This window comes from Xenopus laevis, chromosome 3S (assembly GCF_017654675.1).
Source record: "Xenopus laevis strain J_2021 chromosome 3S, Xenopus_laevis_v10.1, whole genome shotgun sequence".
Classification (NCBI taxonomy): Eukaryota; Metazoa; Chordata; class Amphibia; order Anura; family Pipidae; genus Xenopus; species Xenopus laevis.
This window is the reverse complement of record NC_054376.1, coordinates 30,893,667-30,921,073: the sequence shown is the minus strand read 5'-3', so window position 1 is coordinate 30,921,073 and position 27,407 is coordinate 30,893,667. Positions and strand designations below refer to the sequence as shown.

General features: G+C 39.7%; 1 protein-coding gene across 1 annotated transcript in view; it reads right to left on the bottom strand.

Moving 5' to 3' along the window:
- antxr1.S (ANTXR cell adhesion molecule 1 S homeolog) overlaps window positions 1-27,407 on the bottom strand; it is a 92,892-nt gene that overhangs the window by 60,648 nt on the left and 4,837 nt on the right. Inside the window, exons 2-5 of the mRNA XM_018255168.2 lie at window positions 8,857-8,928; window positions 7,426-7,497; window positions 6,438-6,519; window positions 3,848-3,881 (exon numbers count right to left, since the gene is read on the bottom strand). Of these exons, the coding sequence (XP_018110657.1) occupies window positions 3,848-3,881; window positions 6,438-6,519; window positions 7,426-7,497; window positions 8,857-8,928 (260 nt within the window). The remainder of the gene's footprint in view (window positions 1-3,847; window positions 3,882-6,437; window positions 6,520-7,425; window positions 7,498-8,856; window positions 8,929-27,407) is intronic.

Genomic DNA, 27,407 nt, shown 5'->3' with positions numbered 1-27,407 from the left:
GTATAAACAACATAAACAGCACTTCTGCTCCCCGAGGGGGAAAGGAACACCATTTTACAGTGTCACCATTATCCCCTGCCAAGTCACTTGACTCGTGCATTTTTAATAGGCAGCTTTTAAGGAGTGAGCCTGTTTGCAAACCAGAAAGCCTGCTGGGAGACCGCTCAGATCAGTTCAGCAGTGCTATAACTATTATCTGTAAATGGAAAAGCTCCTTGTGCCAGGTGGACAATCAGATAGAGAATACACAGGTCAGCCTTAAATAGTGTTGGGGCCCAGGACAAGGCACACAGTCCATCCTAGAAGCAATTCTGCACTTCTATGATGCCTTCACAGTGAAACGTCTTTGTGCTCTTTGAAGTATTTTAGTTTGTTGTGCTTATTGGGTGCTCTGGTTGCTTAATTGGATTAACTAAGCCTGGGAATTCATAATGCTGCAACAGCTATTTCCCATACTTGTTTCTTGATGATTGCTATTTCTATTGTGTATTTGTGTCCTGAGGCAGCAAGCTGGTCTCCAACAGGTACTTGACTTTTCACCAATCCACCATGTTTAGCAACCACCGTGATCTTTCAGCTGTTGCAGTTGGAATTTCCTGACCTACAGCTGGTTTTATTGGCGATCAACATACGAGAGCTTGCAATCTAAATCTCTTGGTAACTTGGATATGTGCAGCATTTTTATTTCTTTGTGATAGTAAAATACATTTCAGTTCTTGCATGTTTGGACTTCTAACTATTTTCTTGCTTCTTGGCAGATGTCACTCCACTAAATTCTTGGCTGTTTCCAACACCTTCTTGGCTGACACCTGAGCTCTGCTCCGAGTCTGCTTCCCCCTTGCAATATCAAGTGTACACTGAGGTCCCAGTCCAACACCATCATCATTCCACTCTCATCTCAGATTTTTTGGTTATTGTGCAGAAGCTAGCATTGCAGGCAGAACTAATAAGATCCAGACACTGGCTCACTGAACACCATTCAATGCTCTTTACATTAACTGGCATGATATAACCAACTAAGTGCTGAGCAATGGCTGGGCCCCTGAGGACCACAGGTTGGATAACTGTGATACATTTAAAGAAGAATTATCACATAAGATAATTGCATATACAAACTGGTATTTTAGGCTTACTCTCAAACTTTTACATGGCTGCGCCTGACAAACCAATTTGCCAACCAGATTGCCTGTGCACCTACACAAACCTGTTAAAAACAGTTCATATTTTGACTACTAGAAGTGACTATGTCCTGTTATTAATGCCCTTGCGAAGTCGTTGAATCAATACAACTGGTTATACTTCAGAATTAATTAATATAATGTTTTACTAATTAATGTAATAATCAATGGAGTTTTTTCTAACATTCCAAGTAATTCCAATTTATTGCAGTGCACTCTTTGTGGTCCCAATGAACAATAGGCGCATTGTTTAAAGTGCAAAGCAACACAGTAAAGTTAAACATCACATTACAGCAAAATATTTGTGAGACAGATGTTTTGCTGTTTTAATTTTACATTCTTGAATCATGACCTTACCCCTTGTATTCTGCAGCATTACATAATATGCTCACAAATTTTGAAGAATAAATAGTAATAGTCACATTTTTACCTCCACCCTCCCAACCAGAACCATTAGTATCACCCTTTTAGGGCCCATTTGCAAAGGGCAATACACAACGACAGCCCTTACTGCTCCATCCAGTCCTTCTTGTGCTCATTTTGTACCAGATTTAAATCCTGGCAGAGGTGCAAAGTGCAACAGAGCCACCAGTCTCCTGCCCATTGTCTCTGCAGCTCTGTGGGCAGCACTGGTTTTAGAGTTTGGTGCAATTCTTTGCACTATATTCTAGGAGATCTCAGAGTTTCACATCGGTGCACAACAAGTGGGGCTAAATTCACAGTGCAAAGAGGGCACTTTTTTGCATTTTGCACCTTGTCTCGTATTTCCAAAAAAAAGAGGACCACTACCTTCATGGCACACTAGAGAGGCAGGATAAAATAAATGTTACATATCAAAAAGTGAAAGCAACCCAACACCACTAACGAATAAAAGGAAATGATGTGCCACATTTCTATAAACTACAGTATATATACAGGCACAGGGTGGCAGGCTGAGTACTTATAGTCAGGTCACAGAACTCCCATATAACTACAGGGCAAGTATTTCTTATAATATCCAAGTTTCAGCTTGTCATGGGCCTTACTGCTAAGCATTCACTATAATCATGGTGTGTGATTGTGCAGAAAATGATATTTACAGCAGATACAACTCAGAGAGGATTGTCCAGAGCCTGGAAATTGGCAGCTATTCCCCTGTATTGCTAAAGCTGCATTGTACTTTATAACTGAATGGGCTTAGCAATAACTAAAAGCACTTGTGACTTTAAGCATAGTTACATAGTTAGATCGGGTTGAAAAAAGACCAAAGTCCATCAAGTTCAACCTCTCCAAATGAAACCCAGCATCCATACATACACACTGACCCCTCCATACACTCACATATACTATATATACTCATACAATAACTATAGATTTTAGTATCACAATAGTCTGGGATATTAAGCTTGTCCAAGAAACCATCCAAGCCATTCTTAAAGGCATTAACTGAATCAGCATCACAACATCACCCGGCAGTGCATTCCACAACCTCACTGTCCTGACTGTGAAGAACCCCCTACGTTGCTTCAAATGAAAGTTCTTTTCTTCTAGTCTAAAGGGGTGGCCTCTGGTACGGTGATCCACTTTATGGGTAAAAAGGTCCCCTGCTATTTGTCTATATTGTCCTCTAATGTACTTGTAAAGTGTAATCATGTCCCCTCGCAAGCGCCTTTTTTCCAGAGAAAACAACCCCAACCTTGACAGTCTACCCTCATAATTTAAGTCTTCCCTCCCTCTAACCAATTTAGTTGCACTTAGTCTCTGCACTCTCTCCAGCTCATTTATATCCCTCTTAAGGACTGGAGTCCAAAACTGCACTGCATACTCCAGATGAGGCCTTACCAGGGACCTATAAAGAGGAAAAATTATATTTTCGTCCCTTGAGTTAATGCCATTTTTTATGCAAGACAGAACTTTATTTGCTTTAGTGGCCACAGAATGACACTGCCTGAAATGAGATCCTTCTCAATTAAGGAAACTCCCAACACACTGCCATTTAGTGTATAACTTGCATTTATATTGTTTTTGCCAAAGTGCATAACCTTGCATTTATCAACATTGAACCTCATTTTCCAGTTTGCTGCCCAGTTTTCCAACTTAGACAAATCACTGTGCAAAGTGGCAGCATCCTGCATGTAACCTATAGTTCTGCACAATTTAGTATCATCTGCAAAAATAGAAACAGTACTTTCAATGCCCACCTCCAGGTCATTAATAAACAAGTTGAAAAGCAAGGGACCTAGTACAGAGCCCTGCGGTACTCCACTAACAACACTGGTCCAATTAGAAAATGTTCCATTTACCACCACTCTTTGTGGTGAAGAGACATATGCAGTGGCGTAACTACAGGGGAAACAGGTCCTGTAGTTTCGGGGGGGGGGGGTGCAGGAGTGTAGAGGGCCCAGTAAGGCCCTAAAAACAATCAATTTCAATATACCCTGGCAGAATGGGTAAATTTACTAATGTTTTGAGGGTCCTAAATTGAATTTGATGTGGGGCCCAGTTCCATCTATTTACACCGCTGAACATATAGATCTGTCAGACTTTACTGATCACCCGATGTGTGTCAGATGCATCAATATATCAGAGGTCTTACCAGCTTGCAATATAAACTCCCCAGCATATTGCAGCTATGGCCTGGTAACATGGTACAAGTTAGAATGAGAAAAGGGCAACTTGTGGCACTTTACCTTTGATGCTCTCGTGATAAATCTGTTCGCTTGCCTAGAATGAGATATGAAAGAAAGAAATGTATTATTATCACAGACTCCACAATCATCCATTATTTAACCAGTCGTTTTTTTTGGCTTTACGCAGAATGATGTTGTTATTAAATGGGGCTGTGAGGTTAAGCTGACAATTATATACAGCGGCAGGCCATTGGTCAGTGTGGCTGAGTTCCTTTTTTGTGTTTGAGAAGAACCTGATGATTTTCTCTGCTGCAAGGGATCATGTGCAGTGCAACCAACCCCACACAAACACGACAATACCAGAGCCATCCATTCAGTTCTTTCTATACTTTGAACTGCTTCCAAAATGAAATACTAAACCTTTAAGTAACGGCAGGCAAACAAAGTTAAAGGGATACTGTCATGGGAAAAAATGTTTTTTTTCAAAATGAATCAGTTAATAGTGCTGCTCCAGCAGGATTCTGCACTGAAATCCATTTCTCAAAAGAGCAAACAGGTTTTTTTATATTCAATTTTGAAATCTGACATGGGGCTAGACATTTTGTCAATTTCCCAGCTGCCCCTGGTCATGTGACTTGTGCCTGCACTTTAGGAGAGAAATGCTTTCTGGCAGGCTGCTGTTTTTCCTTCTCAATGTAACTGAATGTGTCTCAGTGGGACATGGGTTTTTACTATTGAGTGTTGTTCTTAGATCTACCAGGCAGCTGTTATCTTGTGTTAGGGAGCTGTTATCTGGTTACCTTCCCATTGTTCTTTTGTTTGGCTGCTGGGGGGGAGGGGGTGATATCACTCCAACTTGCAGTAAAGAGTGATTGAAGTTTATCAGAGCACAAGTCACATGACTTGGGGCAGCTGGGAAATTGACAATATGTCTAGCCCCATGTCAGATTTCAAAATTGAATATAAAAAAATCTGTTTGCTCTTTTGAGAAATGGATTTCAGTGCAGAATTCTGCTGGAGCAGCACTATTAACTGATTAATTTTGAAAAATTTTTTTTTCCCATGACAGTATCCCTTTAATGTGGCTGCAAGGCCCTGATCTACTAAGTAGCATTAAGATTTTATTCACACTTTTGTGACTGCTGGGGTGAGGGTCTTGCATTTTCACAGTGACGAACAGCTTTCCAAAGTGGAAACTTCGGGCGACTTTGGAGAACAAAGTGCTCCGAGAGCCATCCTGCCAGTGATTTCCATTCTAGCTGATGGGAGGCAGTTCGGGGAGATTAGTCGCCCCGAAGAAGAGGAGATTTGTCGTTGGCCGTCTAATCTCCCCGATTCTGAAGAAGAAGAAGAAGGCATCACTTCAAAAACTATTAAAAAGAAAGAATGAAGGCAAGTTGAAAAGTTGCTTAGACTTAGCCATTCCGTAACATACTAAAACTTAGCTAAAAGGTGAACTACCCCTTTAAATATAATATACTGTATGTTCAATTAAAGGGAAGTTCATTTAAATAAATAAGGGCTCATTTATACACACAAGTGCCGTGTTCAAAGTGCAATTCACAAAGTTTTTAACCTACAATAGGCAGTGGTGTCACTAGATGTTACTGGGCCCTACAGCAAATTCATTTTAGGGCCCCCAATATATCTAGAGGTTGACCCATTTTTGCCAATATATGTTGAAATGGCTCATTATTTAGGGCCTCATGGGGCCCCTATACCTCCTGGGCCCCCTGCAGCTGCAGGGCCTGCTTCCTCTGTAGTTACACCTCCAACAATTGGTGCCTTTGTGTAATTCAGAAGAAGTGGTGGGGCAGTGCGAATCCTTAGCCACACCCTGCCTTTGACATCAGCACACAATTGCTCCTAGTCTTTGTTGATTAGTTACATTACCTTTGCTGTTTATGTGTTTTCTAAATTTTTTGATAAATAATAATATATAGAATGATTTAAAGGGAAACTATAGCCCCAAAATGAATACTTGAGCAACATATGAGCTGTTTTCATAGAGACCTACATTCAGGGGGCATAGTTTTCCCTTTAAGAACCAAGTGGTTTCAATTCCACAATGGAGGAGAAAAGGAACAGACAGAAAACACACACACATGCTCATGCCTGGTAACTATCCTTTAATAACGACTATAGGTACAGATTTTATGCCTTTGTAGGACCCTTATCAACCAATCAGACCTTTTCTTTTGTTGTTCTAGTTGCACTGGCCTATCAAAGCTGATTGGTTTCTGTGGGTTTCTATACTGGTGTAAATCTTCAGTCTGCAAGATGATCGATAGCCTTGATTATAGGATTTCCACCTTTGTGTGGCTTATGATCTGGGCAGGGATTGGGGCCATGATCACCGGGGTGGGTCAGTGACATTGCAGGTAGGGCGTGCTACGTCCCGTGAGCAGATCTATGAGGTGGCGATCAGCGATTGACTGATTGCCATGTCAATCAGGGGAGATCATGCCCGGTTTTCCTTTTTCTGATAACCGCCTGTCCATGTCAAATCCGGAAAGATGGCAACTATACTTGGGTACCTGGTAGTAGTTCTAGGGTCATACTGCACAGACAGATGAATATAAAAATATAATAATGTACTAATGTTTTATTTTACTTTTTGTTTTTATTTTGCCCTTTAGCGATTACTCACCCTCTCGATGCCCTCATGCATGTAAGTGTCTCCTCCGGGAAGAACTTTGCGCAGCTCCTCTAGGCCCTGTCTGATATGCTCTCTGTCACAGGGATAACAATATGTAAGACTAAAAAGAAACACTCCTGTCTATATTGTTATCACAATGTTAGTGATAGTATGGCAGGATTTGGCCAGATAAAGTATGTCTGAGCAGGGCTTTAAGTTGGATCTCTTTAAATCATAACTCAAATTAAATCCCAGAATCCTCTGTTGTCTCATATTCGTATCAGTCTGTGAAGTTGCAATTGGGTCAAGCTCTTTGGGGAGCCCAGTACTTGTGGCAGGATATTGTTTTTTATTTTAAAATAGTGTTGCATAAAACGAGGGTCTATATGTTTGAAAAAAGGTAGTAAATTATACTTTTTTTTGTCTTTGTAAGCTCTGTTCTCTCTTTTTTTTATTAGCTGCATCTGCTATTTCCCAAGGCCATTATTCTTAGCTAAACTGCGTGTATTGCTCTTCTGCTTCTAATCCGAGTGTTTTTGTAATCAAATTCTATTTTCTTTTGGCCTCTGGGACACAGCCATCTACTGTTTCATCCAAAGACTTCAGCGTTCCTTTGCCTGCACTATTTACCTCCCTGATACCTTGCTGAAGGAACACCACAATCACTGAGTTTATGCATTAATACAATTGGATGCCTGTCATGGTTTTTTTGCATATCACAGAATATTATGCCTATTATTCATCTTTTTGTGTGGTCAGCATAAAAAAAGTGGCTAGCGAGTGAAGCAGGCGAGTCAGTCTGGTATAATGAGGAATCAATAGATAGTAGTAGATTGAATTGTTAGCCATAGTAGAATAGTGGGTGGCTGGGACTAGACATAATACTTGTCCTGTAACTGGTTGTTTGTCAGTACTACAGGAGCCCCAGTTGATACAAGGTTCCCCCTTCTACATGGCAGAAACCCCCACTCTAAGAGACTTCTAAGAGTCAACTTCTTACCTGTCTTCTGTCAGCCTCATTAATGTTGATCCTCTTGTTGAGAAGACAATAAAAGACATTCTAAGCTGTGGACTGAAATGGAAATAGGTAAGTACAAAGTTGTGTTATACCATAACTTCAATTAATGTATCTTCAGCAGGGGAGGAAGGTGACATTTCCATTTGCAGATGTCAACAACTGATGGGTCATCCACTGGAGAACCTAAAATATACTGTATATATGAAGTTATAGTAGATGATTTCTTTTTGGAGAGCTTAGGCTTCCCTAAATCATGATTTTACTCTGCATGTACATTGTAGAATTGCAGATAATAGGGTTTATTCAGTGGCATAACTGTGGAGGCTAAAGTGGTTGCACCTACACCAGGGCCAAAGGTCCTAAAAAGCCCCAAGTAGACAAAGAATTAAGGAACAATGTTATACATGTGCTGAATGACAATTTTATGAACCAAGCAGAAATGATACTAAAATGGATCTAGTGACTAGGGATGTAGCGAACTGTTCGCCCGCGAACTAGTTCGCGCGAACTTCGACCGTTCGCGTCCGCCGAATGTTCGCGAACGTTTGGGAACGTTCGCATTTTGAGTTCGCGTTCGATTCGAATACAAGTCGTTCGACCATTCGACCATTCGAATTCCTTCGACCGCTAAAAATCGAACGATTTCCATTCGTTCGAACGATTGTAAGCATTCGATTGAATGAAAAGCATTCGATCGAATGGCTTCGATCGTTCGATTCGAATGAAAATCCTTCGATCGAACGATTAAAATCCTTCGATCGTTCGATTCGAACGATTTTAGCGGGTGTTCGAAGTTCGCGAACTGTCCGCGAACGTTCGCATTTTTTGCCGGTGTTCGCGAACGGCGTTCGCGAACACCAAATCGGCAGTTCGCTACATCCCTACTAGTGACTCTGATCCAGGGGGTAGCCCGATTGCCTTCTTGGAGTTAGAAAGAACATTTCCCTCTCTGAGGCAAATTGTAATCTTCGTTCTGGATCAACTAACAGGTAGGCAGGTTTCACTTAGATAAAAAATGTTGAACTCAATGGGTGCGTGAATAGGGAACTCCTAAAAATTTCTTTGTGCAAAGGAAATTTTATTCCATTCTATATATTCCATATTAAAGTGATACTCCTGAGGGTGGTTATTGGCATACCTGAAATAGACTACCTAATAAATGATAATATGGCAGTATTCACTCAAGAAACAAGCCATGCTGTACCATCTTTGTAAAGATAATGAACCATTTAAAAACTTTATTTCTCAGTTTAGTAACAACCCTTTTATTGCTCCCATCAAACACCATAGCTTTCAACCAGATCCCTTGCCCGTGCATCCCTATCCACCAATAGAAAGACATTTCTGCATTCCTTCTCTTCTCTCACACCCTTCTTCAGCCCAATATAATGCAGATTACAGTTGTATACACACCCAATGAATCTCTGAGCCAGATGTTCAACAAAGTAATAGATTTCATTCCAGTGGTGTAGAACGCTGCCAGATCTGCAAGGAGACACATTCACATAATTATATGTTAGAATACTGTATCATATACTGGCCAGACATTGGATTATTACTGCTTTATAGTCATGCAACATAGCTATCACCCATGAGCACTCTGTTCATTCTGTCTACCTCTCCATATTTAATAACAGTCAGCATTGTTCCTATTCCCATGGTTTCTTAGTTCCACATGTTCTGTTTGTTACCTTAATGAAGGTAAATATATATGTTAATGTAATAATTAGTATAATTGTATCTTGTTTCAGTATGATGATACAGGAACTGAACCGCTGCTTGGTGGTCCTTTCAGGCTCCTGTTTACTTACACAAAGGTTTTAGCATTGCACTGCTGCCCTTTTATCTATTTTACATCCCATATCCATACTTTATAATTGCCATTTATTTCCACATCAGCACAGAACTACTTTACCACTACAGGCTAACTATCAGAACCTCAGCACCCAATCAAAATGGACATAAAGCCATCACAATATCATGGTACATCTTCAGGGACCCTTTATTCTGACCAGGTTTTGCTATAAGAAGAACACAATGAACAGATCTAACACAATTAACAGGAGTGACTTGAGAAAAAAAAATCTCTTTCCCACATCTGGCCTTTTTTTTAAATGTATTTATATGTGATGTTTTATAATACAATATGTGAATACAACATGTCAGATCCAGAAATTTGGCCTCTACATATGTTGGTTCAAAAACCTCCAACATCAAATATAATAGTTACTTACAGAATATGAAGCCCTGAAACCCTTATGAATAAATAAAAGAAAATAATATTTCTTAGTATTGATAACTGGTGCTTCGACCAGTTATCACCATTGCCAGTGTCTGATTAGAAAGGTCACGCTTTCTGCTGTATGCTTTGCCATTAGGTATGATTGCAGTACAAAGCACTCATAGAAATATCTTATAAAAACAAAGGATGGCATTTTGGGGGTTATGTAATAAAGGGCACTAAGTTTACCCAGGAGCAGTAACCCATAGCAACCAATCAGCAGTTAGGATTTACTAGTCATCTGTTTAAAAGCAAACATCTTATTGGTTGCTATGGGTTACTGCTCCAGGGCAAACTTAGTGCCTTTTATTACATATGGGGGTAAGAGTAACCGTGAGCTATTACACCATTCTGTGAATATAGCCTACTGGATCTTCTCCACAAAAGTATAATTCCCATTAATGACTTCAGAAGGCACGGCTGGTACCAATATTTGCTCTAATGTTGCACTAATGTTGCGGCCAGTGTATATAATTAAAATTTTGGGTGAAAATACATGACGTACTTATCTGGACCCACCCATATAGTGCACATGGAAGATCATTTCACAGCCAAAAAGAAATTAGACCTATCATTGGCTAGGAGTGAAGACTCCTTTAGATATTCTTTTGTGGAAATGAAGTTACGGTACCACAACAGACACAATTGTTCAAAGACAAAGGGGTCCACAATTTTGGTGGTATTCATGTGCATTATGTACATTCCTAGAAATTATTGGTGCTCAACAGATCTTCAGCAGGGACACCAACCTAATATCCTAGACATTATTTTGATAAATAGTTAAGATTAATGCTTAAATTGCTGTCAATCTTGCTCTCCCAATAGTACCTATTAAAATGTAGATGATATGGTCATGGGAAATCTGTCGGCACATATGGTTCCATTTGGTATCTTCCATTCACGTTCCATAGACAGAAGACTAGCTTCCAAGAACAGTTTGGACAAACTGAGAAGTCTGTCTGATAAAACAATTCAAGGAGCTAACACAGTTGCTAACATAGCTATTATTCTATGAGAAAATGCAAAATCCTTTGTCTAAGCATGCATAGAGTCATTTTGATAATCTCTGCCATCATTTTGGGAACGGCAGTCCTGCTGACTCGTCTGTTTGTTTAAATCATTGCAAAAAACATATTGTAGAATGGGGAAAAATGGCCACAATATCAACTACTTTTCTGTCGTCATGTACTGAAAATGTTTTGGTCTTTACCCAAACCGAAAGATGTGCAAATAAAAATGATATCCTTGTGTTTCCTGCACCTAGAGCACCCTCTTGTTCTGACCTTACAGATTAGAACCTTTAAGGACTCAGAACCACAACTAGACAGTGAATCCCAGGCACTCGGTTTCCTCAACACAACACTTATTATTCCAGCTCTGCTGGCCAAGTTTAGCTGAAATGCATCATGTGGATTTAATGAGTTGCCATAAATATTGTCAACTGCAAACAGCTGACTGAGCAGATCTATTGGCCAACATGGAAGAAAAGACAGTAAATTCCAGCAGGGAGGTGATGGCAACCATGTTGATTTTGTTTAAATATACTGTATGATAATTATATTATGGATTATATGTTTTATCCTTTATTCATACAGTGCTGACATATGTTAAGTGGATCTTTACAGAGATTGTTTATCATTCATATTGGACCCTATGCCAGTGGAGCTTACAGTATGTCATGCAACACACATATGATATAGTTTAGCATTCTTTTTTCCTATAAAGAACTGCTAATTGGTTGCAGCACTACCCTGACAACTCTTAGGTACAGTAAGGCTTTAATAAGGGTATGTGAGCCATTGAGAGAATTGCACCAGAATGTAACTCAGACTTTCTTGGGTCAGACTCCAATTGTTTTTTGGTGGTGTGCGAGAAAGAGAGGAGTGATCTACCACATTGAAAGGGCCATTACACCCGCAGCATTACTTGTGTGTATGTGTTTAATATTAGGGAATACTCCAAAATGAATAGGATCTCATACATTTTATTCCATCAGTCTTTAAGCAAAATAGTTATCCCACTATTGGGTTTTCCATTACAGTCCTGTTAGAAGCCTATTAATGAAAATGATAATTTATGTAATATTAGAGGTTTCCCTTTGAATAAATGAGCATTGTTTTCAGACTTGTATGTTTGCTTATTTATAAAATAAACCCAAATATAAAAAATTTGTTTGACTAAAATCATGAAAATAAATTGAATACCTTAAATTTGTACAATTTCAGTGGGTCAAAACATGACTCCTATTCAGGCCCGGATTTACTAAACAGGCACCCCTAGGTTGGCTCCACTTGCCCTCCCCTCTTCCCCATCTCCTTCCTCTTCCCCATCCCTTCCTTTCCCCATCTCCTTTCTCGTCCCCTCCCCTTCCCTTCCCGGTCCCCTACCCGCCCACTTCCTTTATGTGTGCGAGTGTGCATTCTATATGTAGAACTGGTTCGGCAATGGAGACACGCGGGAGATTTTCAAATTTCCAGTGCTTGTATTTGGATGTGGCTGGGCGGAAAGCCACCCTTGAAATTCTGTCGCACTAGGCCTGAGACTTTATGGCCTTGTCACAAATCTGGGCCTGCTCCAGGGGCGATCCATGGGCTGCTGCCGCCTCTTGAAACTGGCCGTTTACTGCCTCCTGAGGCAAGATGCTCACCTTGCCTCATGACAGGAATGGCCCTGACCTGCTCCCATTGATTTCTTACATGAACTTGGCTTTTAGATGCGGAAGTTATACATTTAAGTTTATTAGCACATAAGATTCTTTGAAAGCATAATTTGAAAAAAATTCCAATTAGAAGTCGCCCTGTTAGAAGCTTATGCCCCCCCCACCAATAGACATTAGACTTTGCCCCTGGTTTGATAGGACTTCTAGCAAGGTTATGGCAAATCAATTTGAGAAACAAAGGCAGCCTACACAAGTTCTAAAAATTATATACAGTATATAGGGAAAACAAAGCAAAATATAGATACAGGTATGGGACCTGTTATCCAGAATGCTTGGGGCCTAGGGGTTTCATGCCTTAAGTCTAAATCATGTAAACATTAAATAAAACCTATAGGCTGGTTTTGCTCTCAAGAAGGATTGACTATATCTTAGTTTGGATCAAGTACAAGGCTCTGTTTTATTATTACATCCTTTTTAAAACTGAGTATAATTTGGATTAAATTGAGTCTATGGGAGATGACCTTTCCATAAATCAGAGCTTTCTGGATAAAGGGTTTCCGTTATCCTACTGTTTTCGGCAAGTGAAACGGCCCTGGCAAACCTACAACTAACAAATGCATGGGCGCAGATAATGAGATAATGAGTTGATTTTCAAACAGAATCTGACCGGGTTGTGAAATCCCACAAAAAAGTAAACGGCTCATTATGTCAGATACATTTTCTTAATAGGTGACACCTTAGAACATACATTTGAAGTACTAAAACTTGCTTTGTACAGACCTTTTTACTACTTGAAAATATTCATGGAATTTCTATGCTTATTTTATAGGGCTTTAAAGATAACCATCTGTCCAGAGCGAGTGTTCTTGAATTCATTAATTTTGCCTCACCCATCAGAACCTTCCATTCACTCAGCAATTTTTCACTCTTTCAAAGTTGTTTTCCTTTCGCTCTTCCTTCTTTCATTGTATTTATTTGTTTTGCAACATGTAACTCTTCAATGGCCTCCCTAGCGGACCTTTCAAACCTCCATTGTACAATCCACTTTTGAACTGGAATTGGTCAAGAAAACTTGCCCAGATAGGAACCTCGTCTTCGGATGTTTGCACATTTGACCTCTTTCTGTTTGACTTTGAAGCCTGTAATGTCCTGCTGGTCTTCCTGACTGCCTGGAAGTTGTGTGTTTGAACATAGATTACCTACTTCCAGTAAGAGAATTAAATTGTTTTATAGATCAGCTCTGTTCAGCAGAGGGACCCTTATTTGTTACATATGGAAAGACTTTCAGTACCTTCAGTTCATTGCCCATCGGGAATTTTTACAGGGATCATATTTAGGCCTCCAATTTTTGGAGGTTTTCAGTGTATTCATGTTTTCAGCATGTCATTCAGTGTGTTTTTTTTTGTGTGTACTTTTTATAGTCGGATCTTTTAATAAATTCAATGAAAATCATCATTTTAGAGTATGTAAGTTTAGTTGTGGTTTCATAAACCTAATAAATAAGGCTCCACATTTTAGGAAAGTCAATTTTATCAGTTTACCATGATTACTTTCCTCTAAAATAATATAAAGATAAGTTAAAGAGACAAGAACTGAGTTGGGTGGATAAATTCAGATGTAAGGATCCGTCTCAGATGTGCCAGAGAATGGCGTTTTAATAGTAATTACCACGGTGTTATTAAGCAAATTTTGTTATGTAGTAATTAGGGAGCTAGGCAGTGGTGGTGAATTATACATGTGGTCCATTATATTGACAAGACGTTTGTTACAGTGCTACATAGAATTTTGGTTTCTTAACTAAGTTCTGGTGGTGACTTTATAAATAGATGAAGGATTATGGACAGTGAGAGAAAAGTAGTCAATGGTATAAATGTATTAAAGGGCATGTAAAGGCAAACAAATAAAATCCAATTTTTACTTTCTTTAATGAAAAAGAAACCTATCTCCAATATACTTTAATTAAAAAATATGTACCGTTTTTATAAGAAACCTGACTGTATGCGGTGAAATTCTCCCTTCATTTACTGCTGTGGATAGGAATTGTCAGATGGTCCCTAACTGCTGAGCAGGGAAACAATCATACTTATGAACAGCAGGGGGAGCCCCCGCCTTACTTCCCAGCCATGCAGAACTCAAGCAGCTTTGTTTATGACGATCCCTAAGCAGCCCAGACCACACTGAGCATGTGCACAGTCTTAGTCTTGCAAAGATGTTTAATAAAGTTACAAGATGGTGACCCCCTGTAGCCAAATTTGAAAGCATAAATTATTTGTTTGATTAGGCTTGTGGTGCAGTAAATTCATGTTTATGTTTAGTATACAAAATACAGCATTTCTAGCCTTATTCTATTTTAGACTTTACATGCCCTTTAAAGTGCCACAAGGTTCTGCATTTAGTCCTGTCTTCTTTAATTTGATCACTAATGAAGGGTCATTGAAAGCAGTCTATTTGTGTTTTCCCATGACACAGCAGTATTAAAAGCAATGGCATCCATCCAAGACGTGTCATCATTGCAGGGGTTGTTGCAGAACTGGAGATGATGAGATTTAATGCCAATAAATATAAGGTAATAATATGCTTCTGCTCACTTTTTCCTGTGTTTCACCCCATTTAACCCTGTCCATACAAATTCTTTTGATCCAAAAAGCACCTTCTTGTGTCTCTCTCTATCTCGTATACACATAATGGAATACAAGCTAATGCTATTTATTCACATCTGAGATCATGTAAAGTAATCCCATCTTTCGAAAAAGTTCCACATAACGGCTTGCTGAATGTTTTTCAGAACTTTCCCAGGAGTGTGTTCACACAATGTTTTTCCAGCAGTAATCGTCTCCTCTCCATCTATCCTTCAGCTGCTTCTTTACATACACAGCTCTCCTCTCATGCATGAAACTGTTTGCATTAATTAGAGAAATTCCTCCCTTTTCCTGATCACTTCCTTAAATCTTTTCTGCATCCATGGGAAAGCCTTTCACTCTAACAGAAGAGAGACTTCCATAGTAAAGGAAATAAAGAACACCCAATACCCCCAAGCAGATTAAATATATAAATTGTTCATTATCCAGTGTCCGTGTTGCTGTTACTAAGGTCTGTAGCATAAAATATTTTATTTCTTGGTTTCACTGATCTGTATTTCATAGATTATAAACATTCCTAAAATATTTATCTTGAACTTCATTGTGGAAAATGTTGATTCATTACAGATGTACTATAATAGCAGTTACAAAAATAGCGGTACCTTTCCAGCAGTTGCCCGGCTAGATGTGGCCATACATGGGTAGATAATGGGTGTAAAATTGGACCACATTATCTAAGTCAGTTGTCACAGAAGTGACAAAAAATGCTCAGCCTCTCTTCTAATTTTGTTTTTCCTGAATTGACTTGGCTGCAAGAGTGTTCACAGTATAACAATGTCCTTGGTCAGCTCTTTTGTTTTTAAGTCTTCCCTGTGCCCTACAAATGGAAGGAAAAATTTGAGGGATGTGGACATTAATGTCCTTTGAAAAAAAAAAATGATAAGAGCATTGGGACTGGAACCACCCACAGTGTTGCCAGGGAATTGGCACTGGGGTCCATAAGCTTTAGATGACACATAGGCTTGGTGCAGAAGGATCTTTCTTGTTGCATTTGTTATGATTTTCTATCAAATGGGGGGGGGTGTGTGTGAAAAGTGATCCTCTCTGGGTCCTCTTGTTCCACTGCTGGTGAGACTGGAGATAAAAAATGAATTGGGGCTGCATCATTTTTGAAAACCCTATCAATATACCCTACAATTATGTTTTATTGCATCTAGTAGTAGTACTACTCATACTAGTCTATTATTAATTATGATTTATATAATTATATTATTATTATTTATTAATATTATTATTATAAAATAGATTTTGGTGGGTTTATTTTGCCTTCTTCTAGATCATGTGGAAGTCAGGTAGGTTTCAAGCAAGCCATACACGAATAGTTTGTACAATAAAAGATGGCAAGTTTGCTCAGGTGCAGATAGGCAGGTAATATTTACTGGCCGCCTGCTTAAAAGCAAACATCTTATTGATTGCCCTGGGTTATTGCAAGTGGAAAAATGAATGCCTCAAATACGGAAGATAGTGGCTTATAAGATATTCAGTCCATGTATGATGCAGCAACAAGCCAAACGTATATCTGTGCATTATGCATATTGGTATGTTATTACTTGAATGCCTTCTAACCATCTTCAAATTGAAAACTGGATTATTATTAATAATTATTATTATCCTGATCTGTCCTGGTCACACAGACAGTTTACCATAAATACCTCCCATCTACTGCTAATCCCCACCCCAAGGCCCCCTTCTTCATTCGTACAACCCCTTTCCAAGTCACCATCAGAGGGAGGTAAGGGAGAGCGGCAATAGTGTGATATGGGGAGTGGGTCATCAAGGCACATTGGATTTTTTCGGTGGTGTCCTGCCGGTCCAGTCCAAACCTGCCAACCCTTCCTAAGGTATACACATCGAAACTGTTCTAGCTAAATAGTGGAGTAACGTATTTGTAGTTTCACTAATTACATCTTTTCTGCATTTTCTCTGCTTTTTCCTAAAACCAACACTAAGGGGGCTATATATTAAAGTCTGAATGTCGAAAACTTTAAAAACTCGATAAATTCTATTTTTTTTACTATAAAATCTGAATTTTTAGTGAAAAAAAACTTGAATTTTTCAGGATTTATTATAACCTGAGGATGGAAAAAGTCAGTGGCGGAACTCCCGGGGGAGCAGGGGGTGCGAGCGGCCAGGGCCCGCACCCCTCAGGGCCCCCCGGCAGTCCGCGCGCTGCTTTGAGGCGCATATTCCCGGGCAGTTCCGGGTGTACGGAGGGGGGGTGGGGGTCCCGGCTGCGCGTCCTGCATCAGGGCCCGCCCCCCTCTAGTTCCGTTTCTGGAAAAAGTCTGAATCCGAAAATCTGGCATCTCAGACCTGCCGACGTTGTATATAAGTCAATAGGAGAAGTCCGGAAGATATCCTGATCTGCGCTGGGTTTCATGCAATGATCGAAGTATTCGTTGTTTCCGGGCAAAAAATCTGAAAATATCTGAGTTTTCGTGAGGAAAATCTGAAAAATTTGTATGATTTGAATTTTTGGATGGTTTTCGGAATTTTTTTAAAATTTTTTTCCTGCGCTGGAATTTGTCGGCAAAATGTATTGATGAATAAGGAGAAATAACCTGTACGGATTTGATTGGAGTATATTTCAGATAATAATGAGATATTTCGGATTTTAATAAATACCCCCTAAGGTGCCAAATGCAGAGTAAAAATTCTTTCATAAAATATATGATTTTTTTTTTCACAAAGATTAGCTATTACAGCCCGAGAATGAATACTATGGGCTTATCTGGAAGATTTAAAATCATTTAGAATCATTGACCTCTTTATTGGCTTCTTCAGATGGAACACTGTAAGCTTGAAAGACTCTTTATATAATACTTTTAAATTGCTGAAAACATTTTTTAATAATAACATGCAGTTTGTATCAGTTAAATATGTGGATTCTTTAATAAAAAAAATAAAAAAAGAGTTTCTCAATTATCTGCATCCTAAAGGGGCCCAAAGCAGTATATGGCAGACAGATCCATAGAGAGAAATTTGGGAATAGGTATTGGATACCACTGGATAGCAGTACTTAACCCCAATTAAGAGGGGCAAAGTCATCAAGGGTCGAATTTCGAGGGGTTAAATCCCTCGAAATTCGACTAGGGAATAGAATCGAATAGAGTCGAATAGGCAATTTGGGCGAATTTACGCGCTGGTGAATTGGCGCTCGATCGAATATTCGCTCGAAGGATTTTCATTCGATCTAATGCCTTTTTGTTCGATCAAAAACTTGGAAAACAAGCATATGGGACTTTCCCATAGGCTTTTAAAGCAATTTGGTTGGTTTTAGGTGGCGAAGTAGGCAGTCGAAGTATTTTTAAGAGTGACAGTACTTTGACTATCGAATGGGTGAATAGTCGCAGCGTTTTTGCGCTCGATCCAGTACTTCGACTATCGAATGGCGAATAGTTGCAGCGTTTTTGCACTCGATCTATTCGAATCATTCTACTCAGGCGAATTTACGCCAATTCGATAGTCGAGCACAAAAACCCACTCGAAATTCGAAGTTTTTTTACTTCGAATCCTTCACTCAAGCTTGGTGAATTGGCCCCTTAGAGTTAACTCGCTAATTATTGTTTGATTTTCCTTTTATTATCTAATTGGAAGCTAACATGGATGATAAAAGGGTTAATGTCTATAATTTTCAGTGCTGCTTTTTCCTTTATCACCGGAAAGTAAATGGACTAACTATTTTACTGCGAGGCAAGCTTGGCCCGCCTTCCACGGGAATTCATTGTAGGCCTGTATTGAAGTGGTTAGGTTTACATGTTTGTGGATTATCAAAGACCTTATGACTTATGTTCAGTGTAAGTATATATTTAAAGACCCCATATGTTGCTCATTTGGCACAACGGAGCAGTTTGGTAATGTGCAGATGGACATACAAAGGACAACTTGCTCAAGACATCTTACGACACACAGTTTTATGGAATGCTGACAGATCCTAAGCAGCTAAGCTCTGTAGAATGAAGATATAGCTAGAGACAGGCGTATACAGTATTAGAAACAGGTTATTTATATAGGTTGCCCACATTTCTGGTTTACAGAACTGGAACAGAGGTCCCTTGGGTTAATTTCTAAGACTTAGTTTGCATAATAGGTGAGCTGGGCTGCCACTTTTATCTATAGGATATTACCAGATGTGATGTTAGAGGGTAGAGTAACAACTAAAAGGTTGGAGATGGTGGGCAGATCAAGGGGATAAGTGGAAGCAGGCTGTGCAGGGGTGACTGTTTAATGAGGGACACAGCTGGGTAGACTAGGAGCACAACTAGGCAGTCCTGGGTCATACTGGGGTGCCTAAAATAACTGGTATTTCATTGCTGGTAAGTTTGCAATCCCAGCTGGGCATGTTGAAAGGCAAACTAAACCACATCTAACCATAACTTCACCAAAATAAAAGTTAACTTGGTCAGAGTGGTCCTCTAAGTACTTTTGCAACTGCATTGATTGTTTAAGCAGCTTTTTAGACTTTTCCCCCATTGTGGATAAGTGAGAGAACTATGTTGAGGTGAGATCATTGATAGGTGTTGACATTCGGCTTAAGAGATGGGATACCCAGTAGGTCAATCTCACGTGAGTCTGCAGCTTTCTTTTAGAAACTGCACACAGACACCATGCTTCTCTTGCTTCAAGAAGACAAAACTTTATTAACACTTCTGCAATAGCAGACAAAGATCATGTCATATGACACTGTGTCAGCATCAGATTACTATGGGATGTGTATCAGAGCACACTCATTAATGCATATCTTAACAATAGGCCCTCAGCAATAGAAATCTGTTCTGAGCTGACTAAAGGCCCCATACACGGGCTGATAAAAGCGGGAGACAAACCAAGTCGGCAGCTTATTGGCCCGTGTGTGGAGCCATCCAACAGGTATCCCCGATCAATATCTGTCCGAAAGTCGGCCAGATGTCAATCGGGCAGGGTAAAAAATTCTGTCGGATCACAGCCGCATCTGTTCGTTGATGCGGTCCCTCAATCCGACCACCCATATCGCCTCCATTCTGATCTGATCATTGGGCCCTAGGGCCCACGATCAGATCAGCCCGATATTGTCCACCTCAATGTAGGCATATCGGGAAGAGATCCGCTCCTTTGGCAACATCGACAAACAAGTGGATCTCCCTATGTATGGCCACCTTTACCCCGGCTGTCAGCACTGCTCTAGATTAACAATAGGCAGGGAGAGCATTATGCAGAGTGGTGTCTCATTCAGGTTACAACAGAGAGCAATTTGAAGAGCAGCATCTTATTTAAGTTATATTATATAATATACAATATGAGTGGGACACTATACCCCAGCCCCACCCATTTACCAACAATAATTTAAATAAATACATTATACATTTATTTGAATACTAGCCCAGAAATGTTGATAATATATCAGGAATGACAAAATTTACTACTTGAAGACAATTACAGGGCAATAAACAATCTCAGCAAGGAACAGCATTTGTTCCTTTGTTGCCCTATACTATGGAATGCTGAAATCTGATTGGACAGATAGACTGGCATGTCTTTACAGATGAAAAGACCAATCTTTTTTTTTTCTTTTTTTTTTTTTAACTCTGCTAGATATAAGCTAATAGAGTCTCACTCCAGTTGGCGGATACAATAATCTTTTTTATTTAAAATTTTGCCCCACCAGTGCTAGGCTGCCACACTGGGAGAAATATCCCAGTGCAGGTGGCCATGTTGGGGCATACGTATGAGTATAATGAGAGAGTGGCACAACTTATTATGCCCATGACATCAGCATGTGAGATGCTTATTATAGGCTTGCTGCTATGCAAGATGGCATCCTAGTGCTGGGGGGGGTTAATTTATTTTAAAATAGACTACTGTAACCCCCAATCAGAGTGTGGGCTCTAGTAACCCTCACCTCTGGCAGGGTAAAAAAAAAGGTGCCCTTTAAGGAACAAAAGGCAGTTGTTGACCTACTCCTTCTGGATAAGGGAATCCGTGAGAAATCAGGTTGCATTTGGTCATTCTGCTCCAACAAAATAAATAAACAAAAAACACAAACTTTTATCTTTATATAAAAGCTAAAACAGTGAAAGAGCATTTGTGTGCCCTTCTATGTACAGTCCTTATGGGAAACCTAGAAAAATTAGGAACCTGGTGTTGTGAAGGACTTTCCTTAGACCGAATGGAAAGTTTAAGTCATATTTTGTACTGCTTCTTTATGGAGGTTGGTTGGATGGACTTTTGTTTTGTTTCAACCTTGAAAATAATATAACAATATATAAAGGATGTCAAAATTGTGCATTTCCAGTTGCTCTGAACTATGGCTTGGCTCCCTGTATAGTGGCCAATATGGGGCATTTCCCAAACAGTTGCTGTGAACCATCATTTCCAATATCTCCCCCAAAAGCTGTGGCTCATAGCAGCTGTAGGAGCACCAGTAAGACACACTTGCTGTACAGGCTCTCCTTAGCTGTATATAGCAGGAAACACAAAATAGTATACGTGTACCCCAATGATATTATACTTAGCATCTGTCTATATAGCATACTGTATTTGAAATGGAGCCGCTCAGTCCCTGTGAAAACCTCAGGGCCAATCCTCTAAAAATGGTTTGGCATCTTGCCTGAGCAGCTGGTTTGGACTCGCAGATAATTTCTAACACACCTCCAACGCTCCCAAGTTGTCCAGCTTCCCAGAGGCATTTGCAGAAGTCTGCAGGAGATGCAAAGAATTGAAGGGAAGGGGAAAAAATTCCCACTCAGAGGTTTACATGGACGTGAAGCTGGTTACCAAGACACTGTAATTATTTCAGTATGGTGGGAAATATGGAAAGAAAAAGGATTATAATTTCCAGTGAATTTTTTCCAGATCTGCTGTAAAAGATATATTCTTCATATTAGGTTTCAATGTACAGACAGGCTCCCTCTCTCTATATCCATAGTAGTGATGTGTAATGGGTAAATGATGGGTAAAACCTGACTCGCACCCAACCCTAACCCGCCCTCCCTGCACCCGCACCCGCCCGAGCCCAAATTCTGGGTTTCTTTTATAGACCCGCGCCGACCTGCCCCGCCAATGACGTCACAAAAGGGGCTGGGCGAGCAGGCGGAAGTCAACCCGGACCTGCCCGCCACACGCAAATTGGGGTGTGAGGTCGGCCAGAACCCGACCGACCCATGGGTAAACCCGCAGGTATTGGGCAGACCCGCACATCACTAATCCATAGAGACTGCTCATTGTATCTGTCTGCCTATCAAAAGTACTGTGCCCCAAAAGAAGGTGTCTGACTTCATTTGCTTCCTATCTGTTAAGAGCAGCAGTGCAGTGGTTGGCATCAATGGCGTAACTAGATATTACTGGGCCCCACAGCAAATCATTTTTCAGGTTAAACAGGTATTGAAATTTATTGAAAGTAGGGCCTCATGGGGCCCCCCTGCGGCCGCATGGTCTGCTTCCTCTTTAGTTACGCCCCTGGTTAGCATTAATACTAGTGGTACCAAAAACCCGTTATCCAAAAAGCAGAGTTATGGAAAGGCGTCTCCCACAGACTCCTTTTTATTCAAATAATCCACATTTTTCAAAACGATTTCCTTTTTCTCTGTAGTAATGAAAACAGTACTATATCCCAGCCAATATATCATTAAAGGAACAGTAACATCAAAGAAATTAAATTGTTTTAAAGTAATAAAAATATAATGCAGTGTTGCCCTACACTGGTAAAACTGGTGTGTGTACTTCAGAAACACTACTATTGTTTATATAAAGAAGCTGTTGTGTAGCAATGGGGGCAGCCATTCAAATCAGAAAATACTCAGGTTACACAGCAGATAGCAGATAAGCTCTGTAGAAAATAATAGTGTTATCTGTTATCCACTATTTAACCCATGCCATATAGCCTTTTTTCAATTTCCGCTTTTTTCAATTTCCGCTATTGCTACACAAGTAAAAAATGTAAAAATCTGGGGAAAGGGAAGTTCAGTAGTTGGCCAGGGGTTTCAGGCTTCGCTAGTTTTTAAAAATGCAAGTCAACATGTGCTTACTCTTTCTGGACCCCACTTGCTGGAGGGGTGGTTGATGCCAAATAAGCTTGAGGTAGAGGCAGAAGAAGATATATATGAGAAAAAACATGTTCTACTGGGAGTGGTGACTTGTTTGACCAAGTCTGAGGTTCAACATCTGAAGGCTATCTCCCCATCTTCTAAATAGTGTTACCTAAGTCTGCAGTATTATGCAACACAAACTATATGATGTTAAGCTTTTCCCTGGTAATAGCTTGCAATAGTAGTTATCAGGGAAATGAATTCATGAGCAGTTGAGTCAGTAGCTGGAGCCTCCAACTCTCAGCCAGCCTCTGGAGCAAGAGCGTCTGGAAAGTCACTGCTATTCAAATAAATTATTGTAGGTTTAGACATGATGTGTATTCCAATCAAGGCAACCATTGCCTCACATGGTAACAGCATCTAATTTAGAGTTCTAGGATTGGGAAAAGTAAGCACAAGCAGAGCACACCTCTCAGAGAGCAAACATGTCCTACAATGCATCTTGTATCTTATATAAAGCACCTTGTCTCTCTTGTATTTAGATAGCACTAACCTCCCTCAGCCTTATCCTTGCACTCTATGATTCCAACAGGGCAGCTTACTGTCCTAGATAGCAGTGGTCTATTTGATTCAAATAATATCTCTGTACTGGCACTGGAGCCAACAGTGCAACACTACAGCCTATTCCTAAACTGGGAGTCATGGGTGGGTGTCGGGTTTCCTAGTTTTGAAATGGTAACTCATGATTTCATAATAAAATAATGCCTTTACTTTTACCTACATGTTATACTCGCAACAAACCCTCTGGTGTAGGGGAAAATGTCCCTCTGATTTTGGGGGCCCTGGGCAGATGCACTTTGTAAGATTCCCATTGTTCTGTTGTTAGGCTGAAGAGCACAAGTCACATGAGTCACATTAGAGTACCGTAGAAACTAACAACATGTCTCAACCCATGTCAGATTTCAAAATTAAAAAAAATTGCAAAAAAAAAAAAAAATCTGTTTGCTCTTTTGAAAAATGAATTTCAATGTAGGATTCTGCTGAAGCTGCACTATTAACTGATGCGTTTTGAAAAAAAGATGTGACAGAATCCTTTTAAATACCCTTTAAATACCCTTCTAGTGGTGTACTGGGTGTGGTGCATTAACTTTTCATTGGTGGAGCAAAGCAACAGTGTAACCACTAGGGATGTTTTTGGATTGGTCAAATAAGGTAAAACTGCACAAAAGGCAACAGTATCTGAAAAACTAATTTGAATATTAAAATTTTAGCTGAATGTCATGGTTATACAGTGCTATAAAGTCACATTGCATTGTGGCTTCGGATTTTGTTTGCCTGAACCAAATCCTGCAAAATGTCTGACCTGAAATTCTGACCTGAGTCCTGTATTACAGGAACAGTAACATCAAAAAATAAAATTGTTTTAAAGTAATAAAAATATAATGCAGTGTTGCCCTGCACTAGTAAAACTGCTCTGTTTGCTTCAGAAACACTATTGTTTATAAACAAAAACAAAACTATTGTTTATAAATAAGCTGCTGTGTAGCAATGGGGGCAGTAATTTTTTTCCACTATTTATCCCGTGCCATATAGCCTTTTTTCAATTTCCACCATTGCTCCACAGCAGCTTGAACTATAGTAGTGTTTCTGGAGCAAATAGATCAGTTTCATCAGTGCAGGCCAACAGTACATGATATTTTCATTATTTTAAAACACTTGAATTTTTTGGAAACTTCAAACACTCAAAAGTAGCAAAACTCTATTATGGTCAGATTGCATAATAAGGCATCACGACTCCTATTAATCCAGCATTGAGATAGTGAGTTTATTGCCAAGCTGTTCCCCAGAGACTTCCCATCATTGAAGCCCATCGACCAATAATTAAATTGGCTGTCAGTCGGCAGTCACACCCAGGGCCTCGGTCTTGTATTTATTAATGAAAATTGTTGCCTCATCAACATAATATGCTACACATCTGTACCCAGACTTTCTACATGCCCTCATAGATTAAAAGGTTTTTAGTGTTTTTTTTTATTTTTCTGGACTATGTAGAGGTTAACATGCAGTGGACACTACTTAAAGGTATACTGTCATGGTAAAAAAATAAATTCAAAATGAATCAGTTAATAGTGCTACTCCAGCTGAATTCTGCTCTGAAATCCATTTCCCAAAAGATCAAACAGATTTTTTTATATTCAATTTTGAAATCTGACATGGGGCTAGACATATTGTCAATTTCCCAGCTGCACCAAGTCATGTGACTTGTGCTCTGATAAACTTCATTCACTCTTTACTGCTGTACTGCAAGTTGGAGTGATATCACCCCCCCCCCCCCAGCAGCCAAACAAAAGAACAAAGGGAAGGTAACCAGATAGCAGCTCCCTAACACAAGATAACAGCTGCCTGGTAGATCTAAGAACAACACTCAATAGTAAAAACCCATGTCCCACTGAGACACATTCAGTTACATTGAGAAGGAAAAACAGCAGCCTGGCAGAAAGCATTTCTCTCCTAAAGTGCAGGCACAAGTCACATGACCTGGGGCAACTGGGAAATTGACAAAATGTCAGATAGCCCCATGTCAGATTTTAAAATTGAATATAAAATAATCTGTATGCTCTTTTGAGAAATGGATTTCAGTGCAGAATTCTACTGGAGCAGCACTAATAACTGATTCATTTTGAAAAAAAAAATGTTTTTCCCATGACAGTATCCCTTTAATGTTGCTAAGCCCAGTGGGCAGCAGTTGAGATGTGCTTAGAGGGCAGGAGCGAGCCTTGAATGGTATATGTCAGTGATTAGCTGGGGTATAATTCTGTATTTGGCTTGGCATCTTTCCAGGGTATGACCTCACCACTGTAAGGATTTATATCTGAAACAAGAAGAATTCTTGCCTTTGATTCACAGTTCGATTCACTTACACAAAGATATATGGCTTACTGCATGTAGATGTACACTCACCCAATTGCACTCACATCTGGCATTTATTAAGGCAGCTCATGCTGATCTTTTCAATTAATGCCCTGATATGAAATATAATAAAGTTCTTTCTCGGGTGTAAGTAATTTAAGTAAATATAATAGGTTACATCATACCAATTTAAGGACTTGAAATTGTAACATACAGAAGCACCTAAGAAAGAAAGGAATACAGGTATCCATTATCCAGAAACCAATTTTCCAGAAAATTATGGGAAGGCCATCTCCCATAGACTCCATTACATTCAAATAATTACATTTTTAATAAAATGATTCCCTTTATCTCTGCAATATTAAAACAGTACCTTGTGCATGACCTCAACTAAGCTATAATGAATCCGTTTTTTTTTGAAGACTTAAAGGTAGTGATGGGCGAATTTATTCGCCAGGCGCGAATTCGCGGCGAATTTTAAAATTCGCCGGCGTCAAAAAAAAATTTTTCTGAAAAAACGGACGCAAGCATCAAAAACGGGCGCCGGCGTCAAAAACGAGACGCCGGCACCGCTTCACAAATTTTTCGCCGTTTTGCAAATTTTCCGGCAAAACGAAACTGCGCAAATTCGCCCATCACTACTTAAAGGGATTCTGTCATGATTTTTATGTTGTAGTTTTTATTGCTAAATTAAACTGTTTACACTGCAAATAATTCACTCTCCAAATTTCATTCCTGAACCAACAAGTGTATTTTTATTTAGTTGTAATATTGGTGTGTAAGCGCCATCTCAGGTCATTTTGCCTGGTCATGTGCTTTCAGAAAGAGCCAGCACTTTAGGATGGAACTGCTTTCTGGAAGGTTGTTGTTTCTCCTACTCACTGTAACTGAATGTGTTGCAATGGGACCTGAATTTTATTATTGAGTGCTGTTCTTATATCTACCAGGCAGCTGTTATCTTGTGTTAGGGAGATGCTATCTGGTTACCTTCCCATTGTTCTGTTGTTAGACTGCTGTGGGGGGGGGGTTGATATCACTCCAACTTGCAGTACAGTAGTAGTTTATCATGACTGGGGGCAGCTGGGAAACTGACCATATGTCTAGCCCCATGTCAGATTTCAAAATTAAATATTAAAAAATCTGTTTGCTCTTTTGAGAATTGGATTACAGTGCAGAATTCTGCTGGAGCAGCACTATTAACTGATTCATTTTGAAGAAAAAAAACATTTTTTCCCATGACAGTATCCCTTTAAGGTATGGAGGTCCAAATTACCAAAAGATCCCTTATCTGGAAAACCTCAGACTGCAAGCACACTGGAGTATAACTAAAAGTCAGCCAGATCCACAGTCAAATCTTTTAGGAACTCCAAAACAAAAAGACCTAAAAACTCTCATTGGGACCCAACTGTTTGACCCAACTGCTGCAACACATTTCACTTATGTGCCATAATTCTTTATCTAAGCCCCTGAGT